The sequence below is a fragment of the Arvicola amphibius genome, chromosome 7 (assembly GCF_903992535.2).
Source record: "Arvicola amphibius chromosome 7, mArvAmp1.2, whole genome shotgun sequence".
NCBI classification, from domain to species: Eukaryota; Metazoa; Chordata; class Mammalia; order Rodentia; family Cricetidae; genus Arvicola; species Arvicola amphibius.
This window is the reverse complement of record NC_052053.1, coordinates 966,461-979,740: the sequence shown is the minus strand read 5'-3', so window position 1 is coordinate 979,740 and position 13,280 is coordinate 966,461. Positions and strand designations below refer to the sequence as shown.

At 35.0% G+C, this 13,280-nt stretch overlaps 2 protein-coding genes across 2 annotated transcripts; both read right to left on the bottom strand.

Moving 5' to 3' along the window:
• Nucleotides 1–368: 368 nt before the first annotated feature.
• On the bottom strand, nucleotides 369–1,950 carry LOC119818804 (olfactory receptor 5AL1-like). The gene is made up of 2 exons (XM_038336579.1): nucleotides 1,946–1,950; nucleotides 369–1,362 (listed from the first exon to the last, which is right to left on the bottom strand). The coding sequence occupies exons 1-2, from the start codon at nucleotides 1,948–1,950 to the stop codon at nucleotides 369–371; spliced, it is 999 nt and encodes a 332-aa protein (XP_038192507.1).
• Nucleotides 1,951–8,699: 6,749 nt separating this feature from the next.
• On the bottom strand, nucleotides 8,700–9,644 carry LOC119819613 (olfactory receptor 5AL1-like). The gene has a single exon (XM_038337884.1). The coding sequence runs from the start codon at nucleotides 9,642–9,644 to the stop codon at nucleotides 8,700–8,702; it is 945 nt and encodes a 314-aa protein (XP_038193812.1).
• Nucleotides 9,645–13,280: the final 3,636 nt, after the last annotated feature.

Sequence of the window (13,280 nt, the reverse complement as noted above, 5' to 3'; positions counted from 1 at the left end):
ATGGGTATTATCCTCTATCTCTCTTCACCTTACATATTGAAGTTGTTTCTCTCACTGAATCCAGAGTGCCCTAACTGGCTACTCAGGCTGGGCAGGAATCCTGTTTCTGCTCTCCAGACAGAAAGACACATATATGTATATATATATGCACACATACATATACACACATACATATGCACATACACACATGCATACCCACACATGCACGTATGGCACACACATATGCATACATATACACACACATGCACCTGTGCTATTCCAATGGGCCATAGATCTCAGCATGAATGGTAGATCTCTGTCACTAAGCACTGTCACTTCAACTAAGACAAAACTAAATGTTCTCTGGCTATTCTCCAGTGTATCTTGGATTAATGGTCGGGCAAAGACAATTTTTCAGTAATTCTCTTCAAAGAACTTTTGACCTCCTGATTCCTCAAGCTGTAGATCAGTGGGTTTAGCATGGGAATCACCACCACGTAAAACACAGAAGCAAATTTATCCGTGTTCAGAGAGTGACTTGACTTGGGCTGCAGGTACATAAAAATGATTGTCCCATAAAATATGGTGATCGAGGTCAGGTGGGAGGCACAGGTAGAAAAGGCTTTCCGTCTTCCATCAGCAGAACGAATCCTCAGGATGGCAAAGACGATGAAGATATAAGAAATGACCACAATTACTAGAGAGCAAAGGGTGTTGAAGCCAGCAATGACTAGCAACATCAGCTCCTTGACATGAGTGTCAGAACAGGCCAAAGCAACTAAGGGAACATCATCACAGTAGAAGTGGTTGACCACATTGGAGCCACAGAAAGACAAGCGGAAGGTTGCCACTGCCTGTGCAAGCCCAACAGTGAAGCCATAGATGTATGTGCTGGCGATCATCTGGAGACAGAGCTTCCTCGGCATGAGGATTGCATAGAGGAGAGGGTTCCAGATGGCCACGTACCGATCATAGGCCATGATTGACAGCAAGTACATCTCACAAACAACAAACGTGATGAAACAGCACACCTGAGTGGCACATGCATAAAAGTTTATACTTCTGACTTCTCGAAGAAAATTTACAAATGCATTTGGGGTAACTGAGGATGTGTAACAGAAATCAACGAAAGCCAAGTGGCTGAGGAAAAAGTACATGGGGGTGTGAAGCTGAGGACTGACTTGGATTAACGCGATCAGCCCTAGATTTCCGATGACACTAACTAAGTAGATGACTAGAAATACAGCAAACAGGATGACTTGAAGGTCTGGGTCATCTGTCAGCCCCACCAGGATGAACTCAGACACTGCGGAACTGTTGCCTTCAGCCTTAGACTGTGTAGATTTTCCTGTGAAAGGCACCTTCAAGCCTGTCTTCCTTTGGCTATAATCATGTAGAAACCAATAGTTAATTCTAAATCACTCATCTACGTTGAACACCTTTTGAGGGATATCTTTACATTGCGTTAGCTTTTACAGAAAATCATTTCTCCAGTTTATAAATTCCAAGTGTAAACCTATAGGGATTTTTTATAGGTAGAAAGCTGGTCTATCATATTAAAAGTATCTGCAGAAGTCTCCTCATGATTGTAACTATAGGAACTGAAACTTTTTTTACAGTGTTCTATCACATCCTTGCCAATTCCTGAACTCTAATCATCAACCGTCCCCATTCTCACATTCCTTAGTATTTTCACTGGTATTCCGTGAATCGTGTTGACCTTTGGCAGTGATATTAACAATCTCCTATATATTTTCAATCCCAGGATCGAAGTTTGGATTTTCCCCTAAAATTGCTTTTCTTTTTTTCAGATTAGTTCTTTGCCTAGATTCATACATTTTACATTTCTCAGATTTTGCAGTAGGCTAAAATAATGTTTTGTTAAGAATGGAATCATTATTCCACATCAATTATTTTATAATGTATAGATTCTTTATATCTAACTCTTGTTTGAGTTTTCACTTACCTCATTCTAGGTCAACTATGCTTCTATAAATCTATCATTTGTAGCCACACACACGCAAGAGATCTTGTTTAAAAAGAGTTCTTGATATCTTCACCTGAGCACCCTCATCACCACTCAGTCTGACCTTCCTGTCTCCAGAGATCCTTTTTAAAATGTGTTATCTGAAAGATAATCAAATGATAAATGTTCAAAATTAAAATATCGATTTAAGAATAGTTGGCCTTTCATTTTTACTTCAGTTACAATGGTGTATTTTTACTCTTTTGTGCATATTCATACTTTCAACCCCATTATTAATTTTTAGTTAATTGCTTCCTTTATTCCATGTTTACTCTGCACGGTTTAAGTACGTGATTAATTACTGCAAGTCCTCTTTCTAGTATCTAAATCTGTCTCGTTTTAATTTCTTGAAGATTTTCAAATTCAGATGTTTGTCAGATATTTTCACTATGGCGCAGGCCATGGCACAAGGGAAGGCTTGAGTGCTGAGACAGAGGGAGATGCCTGACAAGATTCCAGAGAAACTTTGCCAAAGAGAGTCAGTTTTGGGTAGGCTAATTTTTGCTTTCACTTCTAGGATCAGTTTGAATAAGGGGGAGTTTTCTGCTTTTGTAACCTCTGGGGAAATATACTCATGTTCCCAAGAGAAAATGTTGAAGACAGGGGATTGCAGCCTGAAAGGAGAGTAACAGTAGAAAGAGGATGTTTTTGTGCCCCAAGGATTGTGGTACCAGTAGGTTAGACTCGGGGAAATTTCTTGCTTAGTTCTAGAAACAAGATGTCACAAGTATATTCATTGGCCTAACATGTGCCTATACAGAGGGATTAGGAAAAATGATGGGAAAAGAATGAGATACCAGAATTTTCCTTTTTGGGACTGTATGAAAAGAATAAGCCCAAACTATAAAACTCAAGAACAGAAATATGGTATAAAGCACCAGTGAAATGTACATTACAAGTTATTTTGTAAAGCCTGCATTTTAGAAAACATCAAATTATTCTCCACATAACTTGGTTAAGATAAAGATAATTTTGGACTGTGTAGAATATTGTAGCCCCATGAGTAGCCAGCTTCACAAGGAAATAAAATCAGAAGTTCCTATGCTTGGCAGACCCCGAGAAACTTTTAATTTCTTGATTTGACAGATGCTATCAGAAGATGTTTCAGATAAGGCTGTTGGTTTTGTACTTTGATTTTTTCCCCCTTGATATATAATGAGGAAGTGAGAAGGAGATCCAGGTCTCCCACCATCAGACTCCACATCTCCTCTTTGGGACCTAAAACTTACTGAAGTTGGACTTCGGCAGAACTGTTCATGGTTTTGACATTTTTTTTTGAACTAGCAATAATGTTATTGAACATTTTCTCAAAAGTGATCTGCTCTAAACTTTTTGCTTTCAAAATTAGTCATTGTTGGCTTCCAGTTTCTCAGTAGACTGGATTATTTCTGACACAAGGAAAGACAGACACTTCTATCTTTTTGTCTTACTGTCAGACATTCCACGCACTGTTTACTTTCCCCTGAGTTTTTTCCGCTTTCATATGTGGGAAAGATGAGTCTACTTAAACAAAATTTAGACACCTATACTTTATTCCTGCACATGTCCCTATAAATATTTTGCTCCTATTATAATTATTGTAGTCTTTTGAGTTGGCTTAAACTATGCACAAAGCTTCCCCAATGTTCCCTGCCGCACATCCTTTCTATTTTACCCTCACCAGCTATGTTCTTTACTCTTCTAGTCCCGGTCTTCCAGACAAAGCCAGTGTAGCCCAAATGTACATCCCTCATATGCAGTTGTACGTTGTATCCATTGTTTTTCTTGCACACCACACAAAAAGACAACTCTCTTTCACATTCTTTTTTTTTTTTTTCCATTTTACTCATTCTGGCATAACAGTTTATGGAATTGTACATTAGAGATGGATTTTTCTTCTTTAGTTTTTCTCCCTTTGAAAACACACTAATAACCAACCCCAAATCTAATCAACAACAGAAGTAATTCACCACATATCTCTGTTTATTATACTCCGACATTTGCTCCCAGCAGTTCAAACAATTGTTCTCTCCAAGTTCATCATCACCTTTTTTTCTTCCCAACTGCAATGTGCTTTCTTCTTAGAAGCTCATCAGAAGCATTAGGTCATTGGTATCACTTTCACAGTGAAACAATGGCTATTTTCACTTAAATCTCTGCATTTTCAATTCTTTTCCTTCATCTTTGGTAGCTCAGATGCCTTTTCTTATGCTTAAATTAATGCCCTTACCTTCATATAACCAATTCACATTACATGAGTACATTCTATTTAGAAATTATCTTCTACCACTAGGGAACAGCTGTGACTTTTTCCTTGATGAAACAAAAAACATAGATGTCTAGGCTAAATGCCTGCTCCAACTCCAGGCACGCATATCCAATTGGCTGCATATAATTTTCAATTTTCATATTCCACAGGTACTTCAATTTAACATATAAAATCAAAGACCAGCATTTGGCTAACCCTACCCCAATAATATACACTTCAATCCACACACAGATAATTCTGCCAAGCTTGGTGTGTAACTCTGAAATATCTAATTTCTACCGAGAAAATTAAATAGTTAAATGTGACTCATTATCTTATGTGTAACAAGCAACCAATAGAAAAACTAAACAAATTGTTGGACTTTTTAAACGAATGAGTGACATGATTGTTCCTCCAAATTCTCTTTGCCTGTTTAGCTATCTTGGTATATAACTATCTTAATTTATAAATAATACTTTTGAAAAATCCCCAGTAAGTAAGTTTGATATACCTTGAGGCAACTTGCGTGTATGCTACCAGTTCTTGATTTTCCTGGATATCTGAATGCATTTCATGGATGTCTTGGAACTATTCAATGTTTTCATGAATGACATAATTCTTAATAAATTGAGCTAATAATATAATGCTGTTCCATAAACATGAGTAATTATACTATGGTTGATCTGTTGGGACCTAATTTTTAAAGTGGGAAAAATAACATATTAATTGATTGATCAGCATACTGATCCCAAGTGTAAACAATAATACTAGTTTTCTTTAACATATGAGAAATAACACGTAAAATGTGTTTTGATTAGGTTATTACACCTTTTAGTTTTTTACAGGTTTTATTAAAGGTTATTCAGTCCCAAGCAGTAAGCCCTAAACACATTTACAGCACCACATGGTCTCAGTAATGTAATATATATGGAACAATAATAATGAAAGAAGAGACCATGGATTTCAAGGGAATGGGGGTAGTTGGGAAATGGAGAATGAAAGGGAGGAGATGGTGAAGATGTAGTATTTTTGTGTGAAATCTTCAAAATAATTTGAAAGCATAGTGACTTTTAATAATAGTTCTTGTTACACAGGAAAGTTAAGTAAATTTAGCCACTATATATTTTTCCAAGGTTATAAAATGACTATACATTTTATTAACGATAAAAACTCTGCATTTGGAAGTCAACCTGCTGATAAGGAAGCAGTTTATCATTGAGCCATAAGTTTTTCACAGCTCTGGAGCCCCGTGTAATTCGTTTCTAGGAAACAGTTTCCTTAAAATTTTATTCATGGGGAAAAATCATTTTAAATTGACATGTTTCTATGTTTAAGTACACCAAAAAGTAAACATATGAGAACTGGGTATAATTTGACAATCTGTATATTCAAACTGTCTATCTAGGTATAGAGTAAATGATATATAAGAATATATACAAGAAAAATGCAACTGGAAGCCTATTAATTTTACCTAAAAGGCATAAAACTTAATTTTACTGAATGTGAATATTTCAACCTTGAACTGTCATCCTCCCAATACTTCATTACATCATTGTGCTTATCAGAGCAGAGAATAGCTCTAAAATGTCTTTAATTATTATATCTGAAAACTCCTTGTGGTGGAATAATCGTTTGTACACTGAAGATGTACTCTCTTTGCTTTAATAAAAAAACTGAACAACGAATAGCAAGGCAGGATTTCCGGGAAGAGAGGAAACACTAATGTGAAGAAGAAGGGGAAACACTAGGAGATTCAGAGCAAACAGGATGGGAAGTCTTGAGATGAGGTAATAAAGTCACGAGGCATAAAGTAAATTAATAGAAAAGGGTTAATTTAAGTTATGAGTTAATTAGAAACAAGCCTAAGCTAAGACCTAACTTTCATAATATAATTCTGGGATTCTGGGTTTTTTTTTTTTTTTTGATTCTGTTTTTTTTTTTTTAAACATCCCAAAGAAAAATCTGTCTACAACTCCTGTGTTTTTCATTTTTATTTGTAATTAATTTGCACCTGCCATAATAATACATTTTCCAAGATAACTCTAACAAATTTAATCCAGTTGGAAATATGCCTGAATAAACATGGCGATTGTGGGATTAAACATCATTAAACACATTAAACAATTGTGGGAAATTAAACATTTCGTACAAATGATTAAATTGCTTATGTGATAAGAATAAAATAATTAATGGGACTTTGCACTTCCATTTTGTTCATTTTAATATTAAGAATACCACTATCAAGGATTTTCTAAAAGCATACTCATTAAACTGAAATTCACAGGAAAAAGATACAGATCACCCACTGCAGTCAGACTTATTTGGGCCACAACTTCCTGAATAATGACATGGAGACTTTTTACTAATTATGAAAGCTTGACCATAGTGTAGACTTTTCCCCAATTAGCTGTTAAAACTTAACCCACTTATATTAATCTACATCTGCCAGCTGGTTTGTTCTCTATCCTCCATACTGTGTGTCATACTTACACATTTCTCACACACAAATTCCACCTCTCTTTTTCTCAAAGTACCTGTCTTGGCCTGGAAATCCTGCCTATCCTCTCCTGCCTAGCAATTGGCCACTCAGCTCTTTATTAAACCAATCAAAAGGTGTCTTGGTAGAAACACATCTGCACAGTGTACAAAAAAAATTATCCCACAGCATTTCCCCCCTTTAGTCTAAATAAAAAGGAAAGAATTTAACCACCAAAGTAAAACTATATGCAATAAGAACTATTATCAAGTAAGAATTACATTCACAATGTCCAGTCCATTTGTATTTGTCAAATTTCAAGAAGGTACTGTTTTCTACTGCAAGTTTGTTTGCTGTAAATGACTACTAACCTGCATTTTTTAGTTATCCTTAACAGCTTGTAATAATGCTTTCATGATCTAGAATTTTATACTACATTATTAAATTAGCTGCATAGGTATAGTACCTTACATAAGAGTAGAAACATGTACACAGTATATTGTAACAAAATAACTTTAAATTTATATTAATATACAAATCTTATACTAATGTAAAACCTTTGAGAAGAGTAGTTGTATTTTAATAGAATTAATAATCTATCTTTTAATCCTATCATTCCTATATTTCTCCTGCCCTTTTCCCCACTAGATAAGAAGGAAGGATAGAGGCTAGAAAAAAGAATGAATGAAGGCAAAAAGGAAAAAAAATCCCTTAATTCAACCTTATTTTAGTTTCTTCCCTGACCATGACTAATAACGAATTGCATCCAACCATATAAACAATGACTAATATCCATAACCCACCAAATGACCCCAAACCACCTCTTGGGAATAAGGGCATCATGCTTTTAAAATTAGTTCCTACCATCTGGGGGGTGTCAGCATCTTTAGGAAACCCTGAGAAAATTGGTAAAATGCTCAAGTCCTGGGAAAGCTAACTATCATTTGTTGTTCAGTCTCTGTGTGATGGGAAGGTGCAGGGCTTATCTGAAGTCCTGGGTAGAATTGCTTCTTCCTCCTTCTTAGTGGTATCACATGTAGAGATGATCAAATTTGAGCATAATTATTTTTTCTCAGATATAGAAATACTTCCTCATTTAACCGTTCAAAATGCTTATTATATTTTAAATGCTAGCTGTAAAAAATTATTTATATTTCTACTGATAGTTTTACATTGCTTAAAACAATGATTTTGACACTCAGTGAAGGTATAGATGCATAATGATTATGGAAGTCACTTTATTAAGAAACAAATGCTTTATCCACTGTCATACAAATAAGCAGAATTATATAAAAGTGGTTATATTAAACCTGCAGTATTAATGAAACAAAATATATCACAGAACATCTGTGTGACAAACTGACTGTTTTTCTACTTAGGACATACAAAAGTAAAATGCAAAATATTTCTCTCTCTTTCTTTCTTTCTTTCTTTCTTTCTTTCTTTCTTTCTTTCTTTCTTTCTTTCTTTCCCAGATTTCTCCAAAGCCAGACAGGAAATTGTTGGCAGAGTTTAATGACAATGAGATAGGAATGTTTGGTTTACCTCTGTCTCCCCAGCTCCTCCCAGCATCATTTATTTCTTAGATCATTTCTTTCAATTCACACTAAAGCACTAACACCATTAGATCAAGTTGTCATCATCTTAACGACCATAATTTTAAAAACCATTACACCAACATGTAGACTGCAGTGTGCTGCAGCATGGGAAGAACTGAAGCATGCAGAAAGAGTGCTGGGAATGATAGGAATGCAGCACCAGCGATGCATGTATGAAATTCCCAACAAACTGCATTTACGCCTACTCAAGAACTTTCCCCTTCCATCACAGTATTTAAAATAATTGTGAAATTATTTATATAATATGTATTTGAGAATTTAATACCAAGGGCAAATGTTTACCTGTATTTTCTCCTAGTGGATATCACCACTGTGATTCTAGGTAAATTTAGACACGTTGAATTTATTTCTTATTGCTTAGGTTATTTTGGATCATTTACTAATACTCAGAGGAATCTTATCTATGCTTCTCTTTAATGCACTTTTCACCTCCTTATTCCTTAAGCTATAAATTAGTGGGTTTAGCATGGGTATTATCACTACATAAAAAACCGCAGCAAATTTGTCTGTATTTAAGGAATGGCTAGATTCAGGCTGTAAGTACATAAAAATGATTGTCCCATAGTATATAGCAATAGAAGACAAGTGAGAAGCGCAGGTGGAGAAGACTTTCCGTCTCCCTTCCCCCGAGTGCTTCTTCAGGATTGCAGATACGATGAACAGGTAGGAGATGAGGACAATAAAGAGAGAGCAGCATATGTTGAACCCAGCCATACTCAACAGCATCAGCTCCTTGACTTGAGTGCTGGAGCAAGCTAGAGCCATGATAGGAATGTCTTCACAAAAGAACTGGTTCACTCGGTTGGAGTCGCAGAAAGACAAAAGGAACGTTGTCACCGTTTGAATAAGTGCTGTGACGAATGCATACACGTACGTGGTCGTGGCTATTTGAAAGCAGAGCCGCCTTGGCATGATAATCACATAGAGCAAAGGGTTGCAGATGGCCACGTACCTATCATAGGCCATTACAGACAGCAGGAAGACCTCACACACAGAAAATGTGGTGAAGAAACACACCTGAGCTGCGCATCCATAAAACGATATGCTTTTAATCTCACGCAAAAAATTCACCAGAGCATTTGGAGTGACACAGGAGGTATAGCAAAAATCAACAAAAGCCAGATGACTGAGGAAAAAATACATAGGGGACTGAAGCTGAGGACTGATTTGGATTAACAGAACCAGTCCTAGGTTACTCATGACACTAAACAAGTAAATGATTAGAAGGATTACAAAGAGAATGACCTCAAGCTCAGGATCTTCCGTAAGTCCCAAGAGGATGAACTCTGTCACTGCTGAGTGGTTTCCTTTGGCCATTCAGTCCATGGAGAATGTTTTATGGTCACAATGTATAAATGGTACCTTCTGTGTGATCTTGATTCTGTAGGAAACAATACAAGTTTGTATTAAGAGAAGAATGAAATGTACTGTGTTCACTCAAGAAAGAACTGTGTTTTGCACTCTGTTTGTAGGGTTTTACTTTCATGGTAATTTTGACATGGTATAAATAGGAATTCAAAGATTAGAAATTCTTCAGGGAGTAAAACATATGCTCAAACTACATTTTCTGCTTCATTACTGTAAATAATAATCTTGCAGTAAAGTATACACACTAAACTGGAAAAAGCAAGCCTATGAGGAAAATACAGTTCTACAGAGGCTTGGGGTAATAACTTTAAAAATACATTAAATATTTTTATGCATGAAAACATTTACTATTAAGAAATAGTAGTGTATGTGGCTTTGAGACAAAGTATTAATCTAATATCTTTCTAGGGAATGTAGAGAGGAACAAGCATAGAATTTCTTCTTTTTTATATCTAAGTGTTCTGAATTTACTTCTTCTATTTGTGGTATAAATGAATTTCAAAGAGGAGAAAAAATATTAATAATAATAATTATATGTTAATAATAACATATAATATTATATACCCAATATTTGTAGATGCACACACACATGAATATGCATGAATAGTTTTCATATTATAGATTAGTTATATGCTTCAGCTAATTCAGTAAACTTAATTTATCCTATACCTTTAGGCATTCAGCATCAGAAGGAACAAAATAAAATCAATATTTTTGGAGGTTTGTTCTTCTAGATTGATCACTGATTAGTGAAAAGACTGCAGATTAAAATTCCTTCCCTAAGCACAGTAGAGGTGGTACTGTTTCCATTTATCCTACTTCAGCATCTTCTCAAACAATCTTGTCATCAGCTTTCTAGATGGACAGTTCATTTAGTAGTTGTACTTATTGATATAGAACCTGCAATGCTTAGAAGGAGAGAATATGTGAACATTCATACCAGAAATCATAACCAATACTACCCCAGATACCTGTCTATAGCTGAGGGGAAAAAAATCTAAAGGTTATGTTTTTTGAAATTTTGGATTACAAAGGAAAAGATGATCAGAAATGATACCCGAAGAGTTTCCAGAAGGTTCAGCACTATTTTCTAAACTAGAGACTTAGTTATTTTATTAGAACATATTGAAGGCTTGTAACTGTTATTTGGGAAGCCAAGGAGCTCATGATGCTTCATATGATCCGACATCGGGTAGCTTCCGTAATAACCAAATGGAGAACATTTGATTGTCTCATGCCCTTGCAGCTTTTTAGGCCAACACAGACAGACAGACAGACAGACGGGGACACACACACACACACACACACACACACACACACACACACACACACCTGAAGGTCTAATTTATAGTAGTTAACCATGTGTCTCCCTCTAGGCTAAAAATTAACAAAAGGTTATAAAATTTTAACATAACTTTAGGTGAGAAGCTGCCTTTTCCCCCAGTTTCATAAGATTTCAATTATTTTACTTTTCTATTTTGAAATTATAAATTTACATTTCTTCCTTCCTTTCCTGTCTCAAAACCTTTTTACATACCCCTTCTTGCTCTTTCTCAAATTCATGTCATTTTTTTCATTAATTGTAATTGCAAGTATATACATATATATTCCTTTATATGACCTCCTTTGTCTGTGTAGTGTTCTTTGTATTTTCTACGGATTGACCTAGTTGCAACAGTCACCATGCCAGGGAGAGAAAACTATGATATTGATTTTGTGTTCTTTTAATGCATTTTCTATATAGTATCAATCAGTAATTAAATTGATTAGTTTTGTCACTATATATGAACAAATTTATGAAACTGAAATCATTTATTTCTTCTGCAAAAAGATGCAAATATCACTTTAGGTGCTCAATAAGCAATCACTAATATTTTTAATATTATTTTTGCCATGGAAACCTAGATATACTTGTTAAGCTACTGCTATTTTCATAAATGTAGTAAATTACTGCTTTGGTATCGTGAGATGCATCACATAAATTTTTTCCTTCTGCTGGGTCTGTTTCTAGGAGAATTATCAACGTGATGTACAATTTCATTATAGCTATAAAATTATTAAAAGCTTGTTATACCTCCCACATTTTTACTCTTTCTTTAATTATTCAAAGTGAGACTATCCAATCATTGGTAATCTATAGTTTTTTTTCACACTGTGATATTCTATATCTATCTATTACAAGCAATCTTCAGGTTCCATAGCAAAAGTGGTCATATATTATTCATATGCTTATATATGTATAAATAATAAATGGGGCATCATTTGATATATAGATGAGAGATAAAAGGATAATAAATAATGATTGGTGATGAATAGTAGGTAGATAAGTAGATAGATAGACACAGACAGATTCATTCTTGGAAACATTAAGAATCTTTTGACAGATAATTTTTAGATAATTAGTATTGTTTCATCTTTCTTAAGTCAAGAAAACCAGACCACTTAAATACAGAATTAAGGAATATAAATAACTAGTAAGACTGATAGTAATTTTATTAAAAAAAAACAGAAAAGTAAAGATCAAGAAGTCTACACTGGCCCAGCACAGAACATCACATAACACCTTGGAGGAAATGTGGAGATTAGTTCTTTAAATATGGAGACGTGAAGGAGTTGACAGTGTCCACAGAGTGTTGGGTTTCAGAGAAATCTGTAGAATCTATGGACTATGAATGTTACCTGTCTGAACGTCTGTCTCCTGTATGCCGTGAAAATAGCATTTGGTTTTGTTGAGTCTTTCAGATTTAACAAATTCCCCATACGTAATCTTGAGATAGAACTTTGACAGAAAGGGATTTGAAAAAAATCACTATTCTTCAGTTCAGTTAGGGGCTCTGATTCCAAGTGAAAACATGTATTAGAACATCTGCTTTCTCTGTCAATTCAGGATCATCACACATTCCTTATAAATGTTTGATGTTCAGATAAATAGAAGAATGTCCACTGTATAATGCAACGCTCTCATAGTCATAAATCATAGCTAACCTTTCCCAGTAGAACAGTCACAAAAGACGCATCTTATTTTAGACATGTATAAGAAACTTTATTAATCTCTCAGCCCTGTCACTCTCTTGAGTTAAACCCTAAATATTCTTGCGAATCAAATCTTATAACGAAGTGTTAGATATCATTAACATACCTTATATTAAGTAATAATTAGGTCAAAGCAGGAATAAATTCTCCTGTTAAATAGAAAGTAAAATATATGAATGCCAAGTAGAGTTTAATAGTCTAAGCATACTCATATATGTTAGCCTATGATATAGGGATATAAAATATGTTGATTGTCCTTTAAAAGTTATGGAAATTGATTTTGGTGATGACTTTTATCTTATTGTTCTGTGTAGTTCTCCCTGTTGAGTAATGCAAAAGAATACCTGATTCAGCTGGAATCCAGAATAACTGTCAAACAAATCAGTAAGGAAAGGCTCTAAATCCACTTCTTCAAATTGGGCTGACTCTTCTACGGACAGAGTTGGTAATCTCGGTGCAAGTCTGTAAGTCTTGAGACATAGAAAATGCAAGTTCATATGAAGGTTTGTTGCAGCCCTGAAGGGAATTTCAGTTGACGTAATTATGATTTGA

What these genes read in the sequence shown, in the direction of transcription:
- LOC119819613 (XM_038337884.1), bottom strand. Translation starts at nt 9,644, where the DNA reads ATGGCCAAAGGAAACCACTCAGCAGTGACAGAGTTCATCCTCTTGGGA.